General features: G+C 44.0%; 1 protein-coding gene across 8 annotated transcripts in view; it reads right to left on the minus strand.

Moving 5' to 3' along the window:
• Positions 1 to 7,381: 7,381 nt before the first annotated feature.
• ZMYND11 (zinc finger MYND-type containing 11) overlaps positions 7,382 to 19,708 on the minus strand; it is a 77,753-nt gene continuing 65,426 nt past the window's right edge. For 4 of the 8 annotated variants that reach the window (XM_080918277.1, XM_080918276.1, XM_080918279.1 and 1 more), the window contains 9 exons: positions 18,358 to 18,445; positions 17,747 to 17,802; positions 16,933 to 17,010; positions 16,099 to 16,217; positions 13,240 to 13,447; positions 12,611 to 12,847; positions 11,759 to 12,031; positions 11,369 to 11,554; positions 7,382 to 9,623 (listed from right to left, as the gene is read on the minus strand). In XM_080918277.1, coding sequence (XP_080774403.1) covers positions 9,501 to 9,623; positions 11,369 to 11,554; positions 11,759 to 12,031; positions 12,611 to 12,847; positions 13,240 to 13,447; positions 16,099 to 16,217; positions 16,933 to 17,010; positions 17,747 to 17,802; positions 18,358 to 18,445 — 1,368 coding nt within the window. In that variant the 3' untranslated portion in view covers positions 7,382 to 9,500. The remainder of the gene's footprint in view (positions 9,624 to 11,368; positions 11,555 to 11,758; positions 12,032 to 12,610; positions 12,848 to 13,239; positions 13,448 to 16,098; positions 16,218 to 16,932; positions 17,011 to 17,746; positions 17,803 to 18,357; positions 18,446 to 19,708) is intronic. The other 4 variants (XM_080918282.1, XM_080918280.1, XM_080918278.1 and 1 more) reach the window with 2 other exon arrangements.

Raw genomic sequence — 19,708 nt, forward strand, 5'->3', positions numbered from 1 at the left:
CACTGTTGAGAGTGGGATGTTGAAATCTCCCACTATTGTGTGAAGTTCAATGTGTGTTTTGAGTTTTACTAAAGTTTCTTTTACAAATGTGGGTGCTCTTGCTTTTGGGGCACAGATGTTCAGGATTGAGACTTCCTCTTGGTGGGTTTTTCCTCTGATGAATGTGAAATGTCCTTCCCTATATCCTTTGATAACTTTTTGTTGAAAGTCTGTTTTATTGGATATTAGAATGGCCACTCCAGCTTGTTTCTTGGGACCATTTGCCTGGAAATCTTTTTTTTCAGCCCTTTTTCCCCTTACAGCTTTTAATATTCTTTCTTTGCTCTGTGCATTTAGTGTTTTGATCATTATGTGAAGAGAGGATTTTCTTTTCTGATCCAGTCTATTTGATGTTCTGTGGTCTCCTTGTACATTTATGGGCATCTCTTTCTTTAGGTTAGGGAAGTTTTCTTCTATGATTTTGTTGATTTTTTTTTTTTTTTTTTTTTTTTTGGCCCTTTGATCTGGGATTCTTTACCCTCTTCTATTCCTATAATTTTTAGGTTTCATCTTTTCATTGTGTCTTGAATATTCTGGGTTAGAAGCTTTTTGCACTTTGTATTTTCTTTGTCTGGTGTATCAATATTTTCTATGGTATCTTATACACCTAAGATTCTCTCATCTATCTCTCATATTCTGTTGGTGATGTTTGCATCTGTAGCTCCTGATCTCTTCCCTAAGTTCATCTCCTGGGCTGCCTCTGTTTGTGTTTTCTTTATTATTTCTATTTCCAGTTTTCTTGGATTACTTTGTTCAGTTCTTTTACCTGCTTGCTTGTATTTTTCTGTATTTCTTTAAGGGATTTACTTGTTTCTTTTTTAAGGGCTTCTACCTGTTTGCCTGTGTTTTTCTGTATTTCTTTAAGGGAGTTATTTATATCCTCCTTAAAGGCCTCTATCATCTTCATGAGATGGGATTTTAGGTCATTAACTTGCTTTTCAGGTGTGTTAAGGTAGCCAGGGCTTGCTATGGTGGGAGAACTGGGTTCTGATGGTGATGAATTGCATTAGGTTCTGTTGCTTATGTTCTTCTGTTTGCCTCTCTCTGGTTATCTCTGGTGTAACTGGCCTGGGTATCTCTGACTGGAGCCAGCCTCCTTTGGGTAGGGTGAGCCTCCTGTGCCTCTGGTTAGAGCAGGCCTCCTGGGAAGCATTCAGGCTGTAATGTGTGGGAGGGTATCAGAATGTGGTGGAGAATTGGACTAGAAGGAACATGGAGCTTGGCAGGGGGCAGGTAGGTCCCAAGTTAGCTGGAGTCTGTGGGTGTTCCAGATGGCATGGATGGGTATTTGGGCAAGATTCTCACCTGTGTACTTGGTTACTTCAGACCTCTTGGGAGGCACACAGACTGTACAATGTGGGAGACTGTGGGAGGTATTGGGCAGTTGTTCTAACCTGGGTGAGGGAGCCATATCTTACTTTTATTAGGACATCATATCATTCATTTCCTGTGTGGTCATCACATATATTCAATAGATTTCCAAACATGAGATCAATAAATAATAAATACATCTGTCATTCTGACAGATGTTACTTGAAAGTACTTCATATTTCATCTACACAAATTGCATTAAAAAGGTACCTTTTTCATGCTATTGGTTCTCTCTCTCTCTCTCTCTCTCTCTCTCTCTCTCTCTCTCTCTCTCTCTCTCTCTCAACTTTTATAAGGGTAGTTGCATGTTTAAACAATACTGTGCCAGGTTATCATGTTTCTCCTAAAAAGTAGCTTCACACCCCTCAAACTTCACAGGAAATATTACAAGTGGATTTTTTTCTTTTACCTTTTTGCAATGCTGGGGATGATGTTATTTGTGGTAGAATATCTGGCTAGCTTTAATTTTTAATTTGTCACTTTTTGTTTTGTTATGTTTTCAGTGTGTATGCATGTCCCTACCATGGCAGGTATGAGGAGGTCAGTTCTCTCCTTCCATCTTTATGTGAGTTTAGGAATCAAGCTCAGTTCACTGGGTTTTCATGTGTGAGTTTGTGCATGTAAGTGTAGGGAGCTGCAGAGGCCAGAGGTGTCAGATGCCCTGGAGCTAGGGTTACAGGTGGTTTTAGTTTGCCTGATGTGGGCATTGGGGACCGAGCTCAGGTCCTCTTGCAAGAGCAGTGTGTGCTATTGCTAGCTGGGCCATCTCCCAGACTGGCCTTTAAATGGGCGGATAAGGACAGCTATGCTCTGCCTCTTACTGCCTTTGAGCTACTTCAGAATGAATTACAGAAAAATATTTCTCTGGCTCAGAGAAAAGCACATTCTCTAGATATATCAACTATTACCCAGTGACAAACTTAATTCATAATTTATTTACAAACTATTCATAAACTATTTATAATTTGATATTGGAATTCTGTTCTTGGTGGCTTTGAGAGTCTCAGTTACCGATCTTGTACCCTATCACTGAGCTAGGTAAGATCCTGGGTGCAAGTTCATCCTGCACTTTAACTTTTAAACACATGTTGCACTTGTATCTCAGTTGGTACTGAGGCCTTTGCTTCTCTAGTGTTCCGGGTTCTACTAACAGGGAAACTGAGTCGTCTGTGTATGATGTTAGGAATGGTTTTCTCCACTTTTTACTGCTGTTTAAAACTTTACCCAGAGAGACACATCACAAGGTTCTATTTTGATATCAATGCCTTTGCTTTGTTTTTCCTAATGCCAGGTCTTAAAAGTCAAGGTCTCATGTGGTTTAGGATGTAGAGCTGAGGGTAATCTTGCTAGAATTACAGGACCACCACCATGCGTGGCATGGTGTTTTAGTGCTGCTGATTGAATGCTGGTTTCTCTTCTGCTAGGCAAGCACAGTGCTTAAAACAGAATGCCACACATCTTCAAATCTCCGCTTTTCTCTCACCCGATCACCCCCTTCCTTTCTAGTGTTACTCGGGGTTCGAGAGCTAAAATCTGAGGTGTCAACACTGGCTGCTTCGTACATCAGTGGAGGTTGTCTCTGCTCTCAGAGAAGGCACAGTAGATCAGACTTACACTTAGTGAAATGAACCTGGTGAACCATTTGCTCTGCATTGTCATAGAAATGCCTTTAAACATGCATTTTATGTGCATTGCAATGTGACCAAGGAGCCACCATGAAACTGGCTTAGCCTGAATACTCCTCTCTGCTTTGACAGACACAGAACCACTTAAAAATAAAAGTTGTAAACTTCTGTGTAGTCATGATCAAGAATGCTTTTTAGTAGCACTAGAATTACAAATGCACAACACCACACCTGGCCTTTGTACACAGGTTCTGAAGATCAAACCAGTTCTAAAACTATCACAGGAAGCACTTTGCTGACTGAGCCATATCCCAAACACTCGTTTTGTATTTGCTTATTCTGGGTGGGTGAGGACTTTGGCTTCTTTATATCCTCGACAGTCCTGCTTAGAGTCTTATCTTTCATCTATCACTTGTCCTATGTCTTGGTTTTGGGTCCCGTGTTTTCAGTTTCCTGCCATCACCTGGTATCATGTTCTAATGGTACTACTCACATCCTTTTGCTCTCTCTCAGAACCTGTCTTCTGTCCATCTCCTTCAGGCACTGTGAATTCTCTGATGGGGTGGGTGAGCATGCCAGGAGACACTCAGCACAGTAGATTGCTACAGTGGGTCTGACTTTTAGATGTTTATCTGAGGTGTGCGTGTGATGCTAATCTTCATTGTTTATCTGAGGTGTGCGTGTGATGCTCATCTTCATTGTTTACAAGCCCGAGTTCATTACTTGAAAGGCTGTTTACAGAGAATGGATGATCTACCTCGAATGTGGTGGAACCATCTGACAGGCATTGGTTTGAATAAATGGGGGAGGTGGGCGGGGCACCAGCATTCATGCCTCTCTGCTCCCCAGCTGCAGATGCATGCCAGGAAGCCTCATTTCTCTGCTGCTGTCCCTTTTCTGATGGACTGAAACCCTGAATGGTGAGCCAAAAATAAACTCTTCTTTCCTTAAGTTGCTTTGCCAGGCATTTTCTCACAGAAACCAGAAGAGTGTCTGTGTTGCTCTGTGTGGGGGAAGGCATGGAACATGGAGAAGTCAGTCCTACCTGAGGGTTACTCCACCCCTGGAGTCTGTGGATCAGGATACAGGTAACAATGATGCTGGAACCTGGTGGGTGTGAGCTGGTGTCTCAGTGTGAGCTGTATCTTTGAGGGCTTTTGCATTCATTCTTAAATTATTATGTTTTTAAAATATTATAATCTTACTATATTTTTGTCTTTGGCTTTAGTCTTTTTCTATACTGGTAAAAACAAGTGTGAGATCCACATGAACACACTTTCAGGAGCTGCACAGTATTGTTGTTCCCTGGATCTTCCTTCTCTTGCATGATTGGGGTTCTGACCGTTCACTCGTAACTCCCATCCCTGGCTCCTAGCAAGCATAGTTCTCTGTATTTTTTCCCTTGACTGCTTTAGAAGCCCATCCATGTTGGGTCACAGCATTGGTCTTCCCCTGAATTGCTTGACTTACCATATCCCGGAAGGGTGGTGCAGTACAGCCTGAAATGCTCTACCTGTGCACGAGGGCTGGGCACAAAGGATGTCGTTCCTCTTAAAATCAAGAGAATGAACTTCCCTTGAATGACACTCACCCTAAGAAACATCCTCGATAGGGGAACAGCCAGCAACTGCATGAGGTCTTGATGTTGGTCTTTTCCCCAAAGCTCTCATCATCTGCCAGCGCCCACCAGCATCAACAGCCCTTTGCACACTCACCTGTTGTTCCACATCCTGCTTGGGTCTTGCTGGTTCTGAGTGCTGACATTTTAGTGAGGCCCTATGTGAAGGGTGTGCATGCTCATCTCCCTGTGGGTTTGTCGGAACTAGCCTTAGAGGATGCAGTTACAATTTTGCCTCACCTACCTCCTCAAGGTTAATCCTTGTCACATTACAGGACTTCAGTTGGGGGGGTCTCACTTGTCTTTAGAATGTGGTGACCAGACAATTTCTGGGCTCTCAAATTTGAGACTACAAAAGCCTCAAAGAGGCTCAGATTACAGCAAAAGTTAATTTGCTTTGTTTTGTTTCCCTGCAGCTCCTAGGCATTCTAATATGTATATTCTGGTGAACGTCACAGTAAGTCAAAACAGACAGGTACTTGTCTATGACAAGAGGCCACTGGCTACTAGAGACAGTAGTGGCTAATTTCAATGGAAACATGGGGAAGTAATAAGAAGCTAGATTTTGAAAGAATGCAAATGTCCTCAACCATAATTATTAGATTAGAACTGAGGGAATAGCTCCATGGGTAGTGTTTGCTTGGCATACAGAAAGCCCTGGGTTCCACATCAGAACCGCATATGGCTGATGTGGTAAATGCCTGTGATCTTAGCACTCTGGCAGCACAGGCTAAAAGATCAGAAGTCCAAGGTCACATAGTTTGTGGCCAGTCTAGAATATGTGACCCTGTCTCACACATGATGATTTTAAGCTTATATTATTTACAAATGTTTGATGAGACCCAACATTAATTTTACCTGGTTGTGCTTTTTTTAAAAAATATGCCTACTAAAAAATTTATAGTTCTGTTGAATTATAGTTCTGTAGCTTTCTATGCCCCTGCCACAGCATTTTTGCTTTATGGGGTTTAGTGCAATAACACTCATCGTCTGTGAGTTCTCACAGCTTCAAAACTTGTCTCTCCAGAGTGATGGTCTCTGGTCAGCTGACACCATACTACCCAGAAGTTCACAAGCAGATGAATCTCCAGCTTCCCAAGCTGCAGACCCACTCCATGGATCCTGACTTCTGCACTCCCCAGGTGAGCTATGTAGGTGTCCATGTAGGTGTGAGTAGTTTGAACTCAAGTACAGTAACTCCATTTGTCTCTCTACTTTCACTAATTTGACTGGGTCAATGATTCTTAATGTGAAGGACAGGGTAATTCTGAGCATGAGGCACCTATAGAATTTTATGCTGTTTGTCTTGCACATCGGTACAAGGCCCAACACTTTTATATTCCTGGTAATACATCTGTGGTTCTCAGAGTGGCAGCACTTGGAAACTTGTTAAGGACGCCTGTGCAGGAGTGAACCTAACAGTGCATGAATGAGGCCTCCCAACACTGGTTTGTGCACCTCTAAATCACAGACTGGGTGAAGACACAGGTAGAGCTGCTTGTTGCACCTCCTTAGTCCGTGAGGGGTGTGGATAGGGTTCAGAAGCCAGCTGAGGTGTCAAGGGTGACAGGCATCATTTATGATGCTGAACTTGTTGACAACTTTGAGGCAGTCATTACGTTTTTGAGTCTAGCATGGCAGATGCATTAAACATGGACTTTGCAGGTAGTTCAGCCAACATGAGTTTGAGATTGAATTCTGTGACTCACCAATCAGGCACATCTAGATTCATTATGAAATCACTTCCAGTTGACCTGTCTATAGTTTCCTGGTCTTGATTGCCGGACCAGGGTATTGGTAGCTACTTACTGAAAGGCTTTCTTCTACTGTGTTAGGATGCAGGCACTTCTGTGCAGGGTGCTGGTGCAGGTTTCTAAGGACTGGGAGATGTCTCCAGGCACACGGACCTCACTGGCTCAACTCTGACCTGCTGGTTACAGTGACACTCACTTCGTCTGCACTGTTACGGACTCATACCTGTTACTTAAGGATTTCTCAATTGAAAACCTTCTGAACACAACTGTTAAGGTCTAAACTCGGGGTTCGTGTCCAGGGTCTGAGGTGTTTGCTAGTTTAGTTCAGTGCAACAAAGTTTAGTTTAGTTTAGCAACAAAGACAAAATGAGCAGAATATTTTGTGATGACTGTTGGAAGTTTCAGACTGCTACAGTAGTTCAAGCTGAAACCATCTCCTCCCAACTATGATCCCATTACTAGACAGCAGTGATGAGACCAACCACGCAGAAACTACATGAAGAAGGGCTGACACTGGCGTGAAGGCTACAGACTGGCAAAACAGCCATCTGCTGCCCCCAGTGAGAGCCAGAAGGCCCTGGCTGCTCAGTGCTCCAGTCAAGAGCAGGCGTGAGCACATGACCTTGTCCTCTTCTGTCTCCCATGGAGTCTAATATAAATGTGCAATGAAGAATGCACAGAATACACTTAAATTTTCCCTTTTTTGCATTTGTGTATAAATTTGTTGCCTGCATAGCATGTGTACCATGTGTGCCTGGGGTCCACAGAGGGCTGAAGAAGGCACTGGCTGACTTCCCTGGAACTGGAGTGACAGATGCTTGTGAGGGCCCATGTGGGATCAAACTGTGGCTGTCTGCAAGAGCAGTCAGTGCTCTTCCCGGCTCCGGACACTGGCTTAATCCTTGCTGTGAGCAACTGACAGCTGTGCTGTCTGGCATCAGACATTGAACTAAAGCAGCTATTGACAAGAGTGGTTGGGTTTTTTTAAATACATTTATTAACCAATGTTAACACAGTAAATGAAATCTATATATTGCTAGTCAGAGCAGCTTACAAAATGCCAGAACGCATCATAGAAGTGGACAGCCACAATGGGTACTTACAATGTGCAGAGTGGTTAAACTCAACACCTTGATATAGCTTTATGATTGCAGAAAATTTTAATGATTCCTAAAACAATCAATTGTAATTTTACCTAAAACTTTTACAAAACCAGGCCACAATCTTTTTTTAATTTTGTTTTTGTTTTTTTTTTTTAACACACAGTTTCACACTGTAGTAACTTGGAAATGTGCAGCCGTGTCGACAGAGACAAGAAGCCAAAGTAACAGGAACCTCACTTTCATGCAGCTATCAGGTAAATAGTACATACTCTGGAATGATTTTACACCAATAATATTCCCACAATAACTTGCTCTCACAGGGGTGGATCGACGTCTGAAAACAACCAAAGACTGTCAAGTGTCCTTGTTCGGGCAGCGCGGCAGCAGTGATGTTACACGGCAGCGAGGAGGGGCAGCGGTGCCAAGCTATCGCAGTTACGGTATAACCTGGAGCTCATGGGCTACGGTGGGTTCTACAAAAGAGCACGCCCCGTGTGGCAGTGGTTACACCGTCTGCAATAGCGTCACACCGGGTGGAGGAGGTCTCACAGAAGGCTCCTTACTTTCATCTTTAGAGTGACCCTGATGGACCGGAGAAAACTGTCTTAAAGGCTTTTCTCCCGACTCTTTCACTTCTGTTGTGAGTAATTGCTTTAATAAATATCAAAGGTCTAAATAAATATTTACAAATTATTTCTCTAACTTCAAAAAATAACTAACGGATAAAGAGGGAATTTGGTTTGGTCTGTGATGGGTCTTGGAGGAGAAAAAAACAATTGGTAAGATCGTTTTAAAGAAATTTAATTTTCCTGGTTGTCTTTTATATATCTATGTATAAAAATGTTATTCAACTATCGATCCATTCCTACCAGTAATGCTTCTTAACCAGACATCCCGCAGAATACAGACTGTACAAATTACGGTCTCTTTAATACAAGGGAAGTAGCATGCATTCTCACTGTGCGCAGATGCATTCTCACTGTGCGCAGTGAGGGAGTTCGTTAGTAGCAATGAGCCTCCCCTACAACACAACGGCTTCTGTGACACGCAAGTGCTTTCTCCCTCTGAGGAGACACAGGGCTGGGTTAGGGTGGCACCGGGCGGGAGGGGACTCAGTTATAAACTTGTATGCCTCATGTGTAATTCCCTGTTCTGAGTACAGGTAGTTTTTGGCTTTTGATTTTTGTTTTTGCTGCTGATTTTGTTACAAGCACTCATGTCAGGACAAAGATGAAATGTGCAAACTTTAAAATTTAAATATTCATTTTTCTCTAAGATCCAGCTCAGTAAAAGATTACCCCAGTTTCCCTGCAATTTTAAACTACAAGATCAAAGCTAATAATTTGTTATAAAAGTTATATATTGAAAAGAAATAATGAAAACACAATTGGGAAATATTTAAGAAAAAATATGCAGGGCTCTCCCTGCTGTGTCAACCCTGTTCCCTATATTTAATCACATGCCGCCAGCACAGCCACAGGCAAGGCCTGTGAAGTGGAGCAAGCTGCACAAAACCAGCTCAGCAAGGTCACAGCCAGGTCACGGCCAGGTCACGGCCAGGTAGTCTGTTCTTCTGAAGCATCTGCCGCTTTTACATTCAGCTCTGTTCTGTCTGTTAGACTCACTCGGATTCACCTGTCTTTTTTTATTTTTATTTTTTAAGATCTGTTGTTTAAAGGTTAAAATTTCTGTAAAACCTAAAAATGTTTTAAAATTTGCTGAAAATGCAACAAATCCTCAATTAGATTTATTTAGAGTAATACCCTCCATTGATGTTACTTCAGCCCCCGAAAAATGCCGGAGGAGCATTAACAAAAGATTTTAACTACTGTGCAAAATTTCACCACGAAAAGTGTTTAAAGGCTGGTGCAAAATGGGAAGCAAATTCTAAACAATTTTGGCTTCTGGGAACAGAAGCCGCTGCGGTGAGGAGCGGGCTCATCTCTTCGGGCGGCTTCTGGGGACAGAGGCCGCTGCGGTGAGGGCAGGCTCATCTCTTCCGGCGGCAGGTGCGCTTGTGCTCTGCGTGCCAGTGCTCCTGCTGGCACTTGATGGAGCAGTAGGACGTGTTCCAGCAGCAGTGGTACATGGCCTCCTCCTCACAGTTGTAGCACTGCAGGGCAGGGGCACACATGAGGCCAGCATCAACAGCCCACTATGCTCTAAGGCTTGCAAAGCTGTGACCCAGGCTAGCCCACAGGGCATGTGCCCTGGAGTAAGAGCTCGGGTGTCTTCCCAGCACTGCATCAGCCTGGGCCTCTTAGGGCACATTCCACCAGCTCCAGTGTCAGCTGCCTGCCCTCCTGCAGCTCTGCTCACACCCTCTACTGCAGATACATGACTGACAGACACCCAGGCTCATGGTCCTCATCCCTCCCTGTCTGCACATTCACTAGGTGACAGGGAACCACAGTGCAGCACAGCCACACCCAGACCTACAGAGAACGTTCATCACTGTTCCCAGGGACAGCTGGGTCAAGGGTGGCTAGTCGTGGGAGAAGACATGAGGGGAACGTTTCATGCTTGAGTGTTTTAAGCAGGCAGGGCTGGTGAGCTAATGGCTGCACCGCCGTAGCCTGCAGGGAAGGATGAGCAGCAACCACAAGACGTAGCTGTCCTCTGGACTCGGGCTGACAGACCTGATGGTGGTAAAAAGTCGACCTGCCACTTTCCTCCTGGTTGCACTATTTGTTTGATTTTTTTTTTGTCAAAATTAATATTTTGAGTTTTGTTATTTTGCTATGTCAACAATAGCAAATCCTGCCATACTGCTGCTGAGAAGGGAGAGTGGTGTTGGGGTGTAGGGTTCGCCACTCAGGTTGGAATTTAAATCCTGGGGTATGTCTCCCTGACTGCCCTACCTTCATCCCTTTCCCTGCAGATGCTCTGGGGGGATCCAGTTTTCCCAGCATGCTTCTCACTCTTAGTTTTCATCTCCTAACACCTGGCATCTGTGTCCCTTCCTGTCCTTACCGTGGTGGGAGACAGCATTCTGAGCAGAAAGCTGGGGTTTGGATCCTGATTTAGGACGACCCTACTTCCCATGGGGCTTCCATCGCCGTTCAGTGTCAGAAGCCTGTCTAACAAGTCAGGAGTGCGCCCTGTGCTCCAGTCTACAGACCAAGGGCCGTCCTCTACTATCCTCCTCCTGTTTCCTTTTGATCTTCTGTGGACTTAGAGTCATGTGAGCATATCTATTGTCTTTGGTAAAACAGAATCACCAGCATGGCGTCTGGACCTCCTGATGTGCTTGAGGGCACACCTCTGCCAGCGGTTCCTTCCACCGACTGTCTGCACAGGCTTCTGTGTATGTGCCCACATGCCCTTGTTGCTCTTGCTAAGTCTTTATAATAAGTTTTTCTTACCACATACTTCATGAAAACCCTATATAGACTACACAATCTTAATAACAGAAACTGGGTAAAAGGAAGAATTATCACGAAGTGCTATATAGAGTATCATCTAAATTGAAACCAGGTTAGGAGCTTAAGGAACAGTTAGTTGTTCCCCCAGGAAGTTCCCTCGGGGCACGGGGCTGAGCGTAACATGGGGCTGTGTGCAGGAGCCTCTACCCAAAGGGAAAGAAAGGCTTAGAAACAGGACTTGACACTCCCAGGCCTACTTGCCAGCCAATGACATACACTTACTCTAAGCAAGAGGAAGCAATTCCTGTAAACTGCTGTAACTGGGAAGTCTGCCTGGGACTCGCCTGTTGAGATGCACCACAGCTTTTTCAGATGAGACACGACAGATATCTCTAAGTGTCAGTCAACCAAGACCCCTCTCACAGCACTGTCTGGACCAGCACTGCCCTGCCCACGGGGGCTTCAGGGCATCCCTCTAGGACAGCATACTTACCCACTGCTTCTTCTTGGTCTGAGAAATGAGCTGCTTGTGCTGTGCCGCTAGCTTCTTGATCTCCTCTACAAATTCTTCCTTACACTTTTCCTTCACCTGCTTACACTTTCTGTCCATCTCACCCTGCATGTTGGCTACAGCTTTATTTACAGCTTGTCTTTTTTCTTCTTCCATTTCAGAACGCAACTGAAATGAAGACAGTGACAGGTAAGACACACGTAAACAAGGCCTCACTGCTGGGATTAGGCCCTGTTCCCACTATTTTTGTGCACATAAAAGACATTATCGAGAAAGCATCACTAATTATAGACTATGAGGAATACTGGCTCAGCCGCTCCTGTGAGAAGCTGTAACACTCTCCAACCGCCCCCCAGCAATGCGCAGCCCCACCTTTTCCAGCGCTTCACGGACCACTCTCTCTGTTTCACGCTTGTGGTCTGACTTCATCCTATCTTTAAAGTCATTGAAAATTTTGGTGTACTTGTCGTGGCACATGCTCTGACAGACGCCATCGCTTGCCGTCTGGGTGCTTCGGTGCAGCATTCTTGGGGAAGAGGCACTTAACTTCTTGGTCTGGGTTGACACTGATACCCTCTCAATTGGCTGAGGCATTGTGGGGATTTCCTGGCTGGAACTCACTGCTTCCGTTTCTGGCTCTGGTTCCTAAAGTGTTTAGAAGCAAAACAGGGTAATATAACTCATCCTGATTCAGTTAAGATAAAAAATTCAGTGTATGCACACATGCCTGTGCACACATACACACACACACACACACACACACACACACTCTGCAGTTACCAAACAGGTCAATTAAACTGGTCTCTTGTTATATTTTATCACAATTAAATAACCACTTCTCAGCCCCAAACAGTGAATGAAAAATTATAGAATTAATAGCTTAAGAAAATTCTAAACAAAAGTTTCATTTCTAATTTTACTATAAACATGATGGATTTTACTTTTTAAGTTTTTGGTTTGTAAACTATAAAATCATCATCTTTAGTCATCTCCAAGAGTCCTAAATCACACCTCAGTGAATGTGTCTAGCGAGTATCCAGATTTACAACTTTAAAACATGCTCTGTCCATACAGAAAAAGCTTGACCATGGTCTCCTTGTTTTTAGCGTTGGCATGACTGGTTTATGAGATAACAGCTGTCTTATACAATGCCATGAAAACACAGGTTCTCGGGAACGCAGCAGCGCCCTGCGCGCTCCCCAGCCTCCGCTCCCGGCTGCTTACTGGGGACGGAGACTGTGCACTGGCGTGCTGGTCGAGCAGCAGTCCACAACGACAGGAGTCGGGAGACTGGGCCTTAACTTGACGGATATTACTTGACTGTCTTGAGCGTACTTTGAGACTCTTTCCTCTTTCGATTGCCACCTGGACACTGTGAGGCGGGCAACTTACTTCCTTTTTGGGCTCCACACTCTGATTACGTCGTCCTTTCTTTGCTCTTGGCTCTTGAGTGACCTTCAGCTGTGGGCATTATAAAAGTAATATCTTATTATTTGGCACACTAGGAAATACCTCTGTGTTGACAATACTTGTAGTGGACCCGCAGGAGAGAAGGGAGTCCTTCCATCCACTCAGCAGCCACTTGCTTCGTTATTGCTGTTATTGGTGGTGAAAGCCAGTGGACCCGCAGTAGCCGAGCGCAGGCGCACTTACTCTCCTCCCACCGGCTGGGTCAGGTTCCAGGTCGCTTCTACCCACTCACATCTTTGCACTGGTTTGCTTACTTGTGCAGAGAACTTTACAGATGTTTGTAGGAAAGGGAAAGAAGATGTCAAAACCTGTTTATGACAGCGAGGGGAGGGTACATGGCGAATCAGCATCCGCAGGACCTTCTCACCGACACGGTGACTCACCTGTTCGTTACTGGTGGAGGAGATACTGGACTCTGCCTCTTCCTCACCTCGATCCTCATTCTTAGACTTCCAGAACCTTCCTTCACGGAGGAACCGCTGATGCAGTTCCAGCTCGTCACAGGCCTTTTTCCAGCCCATGCTGCGCTTCACATGCAGTCGGTGAACATTGACCGTGATATCCTGAATGTTTTCAGAAGGAATCCAGGCCCTGTGGGGAGCATTGCGAGTGTGGTTAGAAACCACCGCGGTGTTGGAGAGGGTTAAGAGCATGGTGTGCGCTCTGCCTCCTGTAGAACGTATGTGCAGCGGCTTGACAAACTCTTAGCCAGTTCCCAGGACACACTGACCTGCTCACAGTTGTCCCCTTTGTCAGCTCAGCTTGGCATTTGTTCATAGACACTTTTTTTAAAAAAGTATTACCTATTGTCTTAGATAATGTAAGCTTTCAGGACCCATCCTGCGATATGCTTACCAGCATTATGGAACCATTTCAAAATGCACACACACACACACACACACACACACACACCCCGCCTGGTAAGTGGAAGAAGGTGATACATGTTCCTGATACACGTGTCTCCGCCTTTATAACTGAGCTAAAGAGATGACAGCAGGGGAAAGGTGAACTAGAATATTCGAGTCGTGAGCTCCTGTTGTACGGGGCAGTCACAAAGTACATTAGTGACCGGCTCCAGGAGGGCTCGGTGATAAGGTGTGCAGAGGGTCTGCTCATCTGCCAGGATGGATGATCCTTCCCTTACATTCTGGACCTGATTTCAAACCTGTCCATGTATAAGTTTTAGTTTACATTAACACTGAGTACTCAGAGCTGTACAAAAAATAAAAAGAACAGACACACAATTTAAGGCTAGTACAGTAATAAAGATAAATAAACTGATTCTGTAACTTACTACAAAGGACCCCAATTTATAGCAAAAGATCTGTTTGCCTTAAGGAAGCTGACTGGTACAAAGCAACTGACCATCTTACAGATCCTAGAAATGCCCACCACAGCAGGTCCCACTGTGTCCGGTAACAACTGGCTTCTCCTGGAGGCTAAATCAGCTGCACAGTCTATGGGGGGAGGGATTCCAAAATCATTTGCTTTACTTTTTCTGCCTCCTATGAGTAATATAATCAAAAGCACATTCCTCAAAACTAGCAACTAGTACCTCCTCACTAGACATATCCATTAGATGCAAATTCATAATGACAAACTGTATATTTTCAATGCATCAAATACTCTTAAGGTGGAATTTTTACTGTGTGTGCGAAGCAGTTGTTCATGTTCTGTTCTACCCGCACCAAGGACTGTGCACTATACAGTAGAGTGTCGGTCTACTGAGAGGCCTGACCTGTGTTTACAGCATGACTCCTCGGTGACGTGCTGACAGACACTGACTGACTGACCCCATGGGCATGCACACAGTGCCCCTCAGTGAGAACCTGAAACCAACTCATGTGACGTGTGACACTTGTAATATTTAATCTCACCTCTTCATCAAAGCTAAAATGTTCACTCCATAGTAGAACTGTTCACTGTGTCATAAGTTTCTGTGACACTCGGAGTATTCACATGGGACATAAGATAAATGATAAACTTTGTTTTGACGCTTCATGTACATTACTGTCCTGTGCCTAAGACACGGGGCCCCAAGGAGATGTTCGGACGACTGACTTTCAGTGTGACTCTACTTCTTTAATTCTGTGACAGAGGAACTTTGTCTGCCTTTATCCCTGGACTCTCTAATGGGAGTTCTCAAAAGTTAAATTCACTTTTCTGATCCAAACTAATTATAACAAGACTTAAGAGAATACTATTAACACCTTAGTGTTGTGCCGCCTTACGTCACAGTGGGAGCTCTACTGTGTGTCGTCCTGCAGATTGGTGTCTTTTATAAAATTTGAGAAGTAATTTTCTAGTGAACTTCTTTGCTTAGATACACACACTTTATGTATATGCTCCATATGTAAGTTCTTAGGCTTTACAAACTCAAGCCTGTCAGCTATCAGAAACAATGACTTAACGAAACTCTCAAGAAAATGGATGCATCTAGAGAATATCATCCTGAGTGAGATAACCCAGTCACAAAAGAACAGACATAATATGCAGTCACTGATAATTGGGTACTAACCCCAGAAATCTCTGAATATCCCCAGAAACAACTCACAGACTGTGTGAGGTTCAAGAAAAAAAAAAAAAGAAGAAAAAAAAAAAAAAAACCCTTATGCTCAATTCTTAACACCAAGAAAACTTTGACTAATTCCAGGTTACATCCTGTTTTACATGTACTTTATGCTCATTGTAACTAGTAAGACCTTAATGCACACTTTCAAACCTTTGCAAAAAAAAAAAAAAAAAATCCAAGCACTGACAAAAATGTATTCGTATACTTTTATGCAAAAGCTTAAAATTTGTTCATTTATCTTTGTTTTTTAAAATAAAGTTTTTCAAAAAAAAAAAAAAAAAAAAAAAAAAAAAAAGGCAAGCCTAGGAGTGGAGATGATGTATACTGACCCTCTCCACGTAGACTGAAGCTACAATCCCAAATGGTTTTCACCTGTTAACGGGTCATGGCGAAGACTCAGATACCTGTGCATCTTTACAGTGAGAAGCGGCCATGCTTGAGGAACCTGCCATGCCCTGGTGATGGGCTCACTTTCAGTACAAGTTTGCTCTGCACCCGAGGACCAAGCATCCCACTGACATCTTCTGTTTACAATAGTACTGAGAACTTACATAAATTATTACTAGCTACAGGCATGTGTAAATTTGAAACATAGCACTGCTGTCTCCAAGAATAATCACCCACACACCCATAAGCTCAGCTCTGGCTACTGCTCCGGTTTGGGAATTACCTCTGGTGGTGATGGCCAAAGAAGCGAACATCAACTTGATTGTCTTCTTTCTGCATGACTTTGGCTGGCCAAAACCCAAAACCTTTCATTTTAGCCCAAACCAGCTCATGATTAGGTATCTGAAAATGATATGTTATTTCTTTTAATATTGAACTACTCAAGTAGAGAAACATGGATTAAGTAAGACATAATCTAATTGAATAATCATTCCTTTTAACTATGAGACATATAGAATTAATTTTTTTCTTTTGGCATCAACAAAAGTATCCACAATTCATATGTTTGAGAGAAAACAGAAAAACAGAATTACAGACTCTTTCCCAGATGAGGCAGACACTAGGATAAGTGGCTTCTAAAGGCAAGAGCCCTGTGTGTGAAGGCAGTGAGCGGAGGACACTGGGCGTGTGTTAGGGAGGGAGGATTTTAGGTCCCACAGAGACTTGTCTGATTGTGATGCTTCCCAAGTCCAGCTGATGTCAGTGTCACTGGGGATACTGCTCTCAAAAGCCACAGACTCTGCCATTTCATAAGAAATGATGGAGATGCAGATATAGGCAAAGCCACAGGTCTGTTGTTGAAAACGAGAAGGAAGGCAAGGACTTGCTCTCCTGTTTATCAAGGAACCCAGGACATGGTCATACCAAGTGCTGTTTGAAATTCAGAACTGAGAAACAAGTGTTGCTTTGTCATGTTTCATCTCTGCATACTCATTAAGATCACATGGACTATATGATGTAAAGCAATATATTTCACAGGCATTATCACCCTTAAGTAAACAGGGAATAACTGGTCCAAACAGTTCTCTATGAATGAAAATCACAAAGTTCCACGTACGCAAGGATAGCAGAACCAGTTGTCGGGCCGTGCGTTTGACAGATAGAAGCAGTTCTTGCAAAGCTGCAGCTCGTCCAGCTGTAAAGCAAAGCAACGGTTTGAGCTGCAGCAGGAGAGATGCAGCTGCATGGGGTGGCAGCACGTGTTCTCAGGCCCTCAATCTACTGCACTGCAACTTAACATCTCTGTGCGAGAGAAGGCCTTGCCACAGCGGGACTCCTCCACTCACAAGCCACAGTGACAGTCCCTGCCTTTGCTGTGCCCACTGCTGGCCCTTGCCTGCAGTATTTTCTTCATAACAGTACAGGATACTTCTTTTCCTGTTGCCAACTCTTCTCCAGCAGAAGCTCTCCATGCCTTGGAGTCTATACCTACATCCTATTTCCTCCTCCTAATATGTCAGCAACCCAATAAGACTGTTTAATAGCTAGAAAAGAAAAGCTGAAGAAATCAAACTTTTTATGAGATCTTTTACAAGAATAACTTTCAGATGTTTCTCTTCCTGTATGCACAAAGACTTGGTTGTCTGCCTTTGCCATGTGGCCCTCATTCTAAGACAGGGCTCTGGCTGCAGAGGGCAGCTCATCTGCACCTCACCCACACTCACATCTGCACTAGCAGTGCTTCGAAGTTACTAACTTTACCATAGCAAACATCTTCTGTAAATTTTTCCAGAAATATTTACCTACTTTCTATATATGCCAAAACATAAAGATCAAATTACCTTAAAAGGAAATCCCATAATTAAGATATGTAGCAAGGAAGGGCACAAGCCTTAAGATTTGGGTTATAGCAAAAGTGGATTAGTAGGTACCTCATGGCACGTGTCTTTGTATAACATCCTGGCAATGTCTGCTTGCTCACTGTCTGCTGTAATGGAAGATAAACAACCTAGCATCAATACTCTAGAAGCCACCGCCCTCAACTCAATCATTCTACTGTCATTTCAGTTTACCAGATGGTGACACAGTCATTCAAAACACACACTTTCTATAATGCTCAGTAACACCGGCAATTTGCATTTTGCACTTAACACAACCAGCAGAGCGTGATCGCTTGTTTTTGTGAATAAGGTCTTAGAAAAGCATCAGAATCTCGGAATTGCCTGGACAGCCCTCTTAGCTGAGATAAAGCACGTGGGCGGGAAAACTGCACTTCACTGAGGGTAGAGCTCAGTGTGGTGTGCTTAACTGTCCTGCACAAGTCCCTGGGGTTGGTCCTCAGCACCCCCAAAAAATTGGTCAAAAGAACGTTTTTCCCCACACTGGGCACTGGCGATCACCTCTGTAAGCCACACCAGGAAGAACCCATCAGTTTAAATTCCAACATCATTACTCATGTATGGATTACAAGGAACTGTGACAGATATTCTCAAGGTAGGATTTAATATCTTCAAACTGCACACAAAGACAAAAAGGATGAAACCTCCATAGAAGATGACTGTGTTGTGGAGAAGCAGCTGGGCGTCAGCCTTGAACTCCTCGTAACTGCGGTATTTCCCCTCATTCACCTTCTGTGGGGTAAAAGACAGGACAGTGAGTGAGTGACGAGGCTTGAGAAGGGGACACAGCATAATTTACACACAGGACTCCTGTTGCCAGGGTCACAGGTAGCAGTGTGGCCAGTGTGTCAGCCTCCCACAGTGGACTGCAGGGCTGCCATGCTTCATCTGGACTGGGGTGGGGGGGCGGCTGCTGCTGAGCTTTGCAATAGGAAAGGATCAGAAGAGGACCTGGCCATATATGCCTGCCAGCTTCCTAACAGCTGGGAAGGACTTATGGAGGAGCCATTAGCCTCCACAGCAGTCACCAAGCCCCTAAGACGGGATTCAGAGCTGGACCAGACATTGGCTTGTAGTGAAGTCTCAAGAGTTCCTCTATAGACCAAGGCAATGCATGGCTTTCTTTACATTAGTGAGAAGCAGAAAAGAACTCCCTTCAATGCACTCTTTGTAGCCAGGGAGAATTTGGAGGGCATTTCCCCCTTGTAGGAAGGAGCCCAAACTTTTTCAAGTACTTTATACAGAGCTAACCTACCTGGAAGTAGCAATAAAATAAAGATTGGAGGGCCAGATCTTGTAAGAAATGTTCACATACCATGTTTCTTCCTTGTCCGTGACTCATGAAGCTTCTTTCCTGTATAATACTAGTTCAACTGCCTTTCTTCAGTGACAGTTCCCACTTCTCCTAGGTCATTACCTACACAGCCTACATGGAATTACAGTGCTTGTGACACTTCCCTTCCCACCTCTAAAGGGCTGGAATGCACCAGGCACTGGACCTGTTCAGGAGCCTGCCCAGCTGAGTTCCTAGTCATGATGCCCATACCTACGACTCATATTTTGGAGTTTAACTGAATCACAAACTGGTAAGATCATAGAAATCTTGTCTTTCTGCTGATTTTCCTTACATTTTCCTTCCTCATACAAGGCCAAAGCATTAACCCAGGTAGCATCATCCCACCTCACAGGGAGCCTAACAGGATCCAGAAACCTTCCTGGGAGGGATGACAGCAGTGGGGGATAGAGTTTTGGCAGGAGAAGACCACACGAGTCCAAACACAGAGTGGGGAGTAGGACTCTTGTCTTTAGATCCTCAAGCTCTATAGTGGAGCACAAACACAAAAGTAAATTCTGGGATACATGGGCAGCACAAATTAGATTTGATGGGTTTGAAGAAAGGATATAAAGTTGGGTGGATGGAAAAAGAGTTGAGTCTGGGAACAGTTAGGAAGAAGGTAAATATAGTCAAAAGTAACTTTGCAATTTTCAAAGATC

Source organism: Micromys minutus (genome assembly GCF_963924665.1).
Source record: "Micromys minutus genome assembly, chromosome: 6".
Classification (NCBI taxonomy): Eukaryota; Metazoa; Chordata; class Mammalia; order Rodentia; family Muridae; genus Micromys; species Micromys minutus.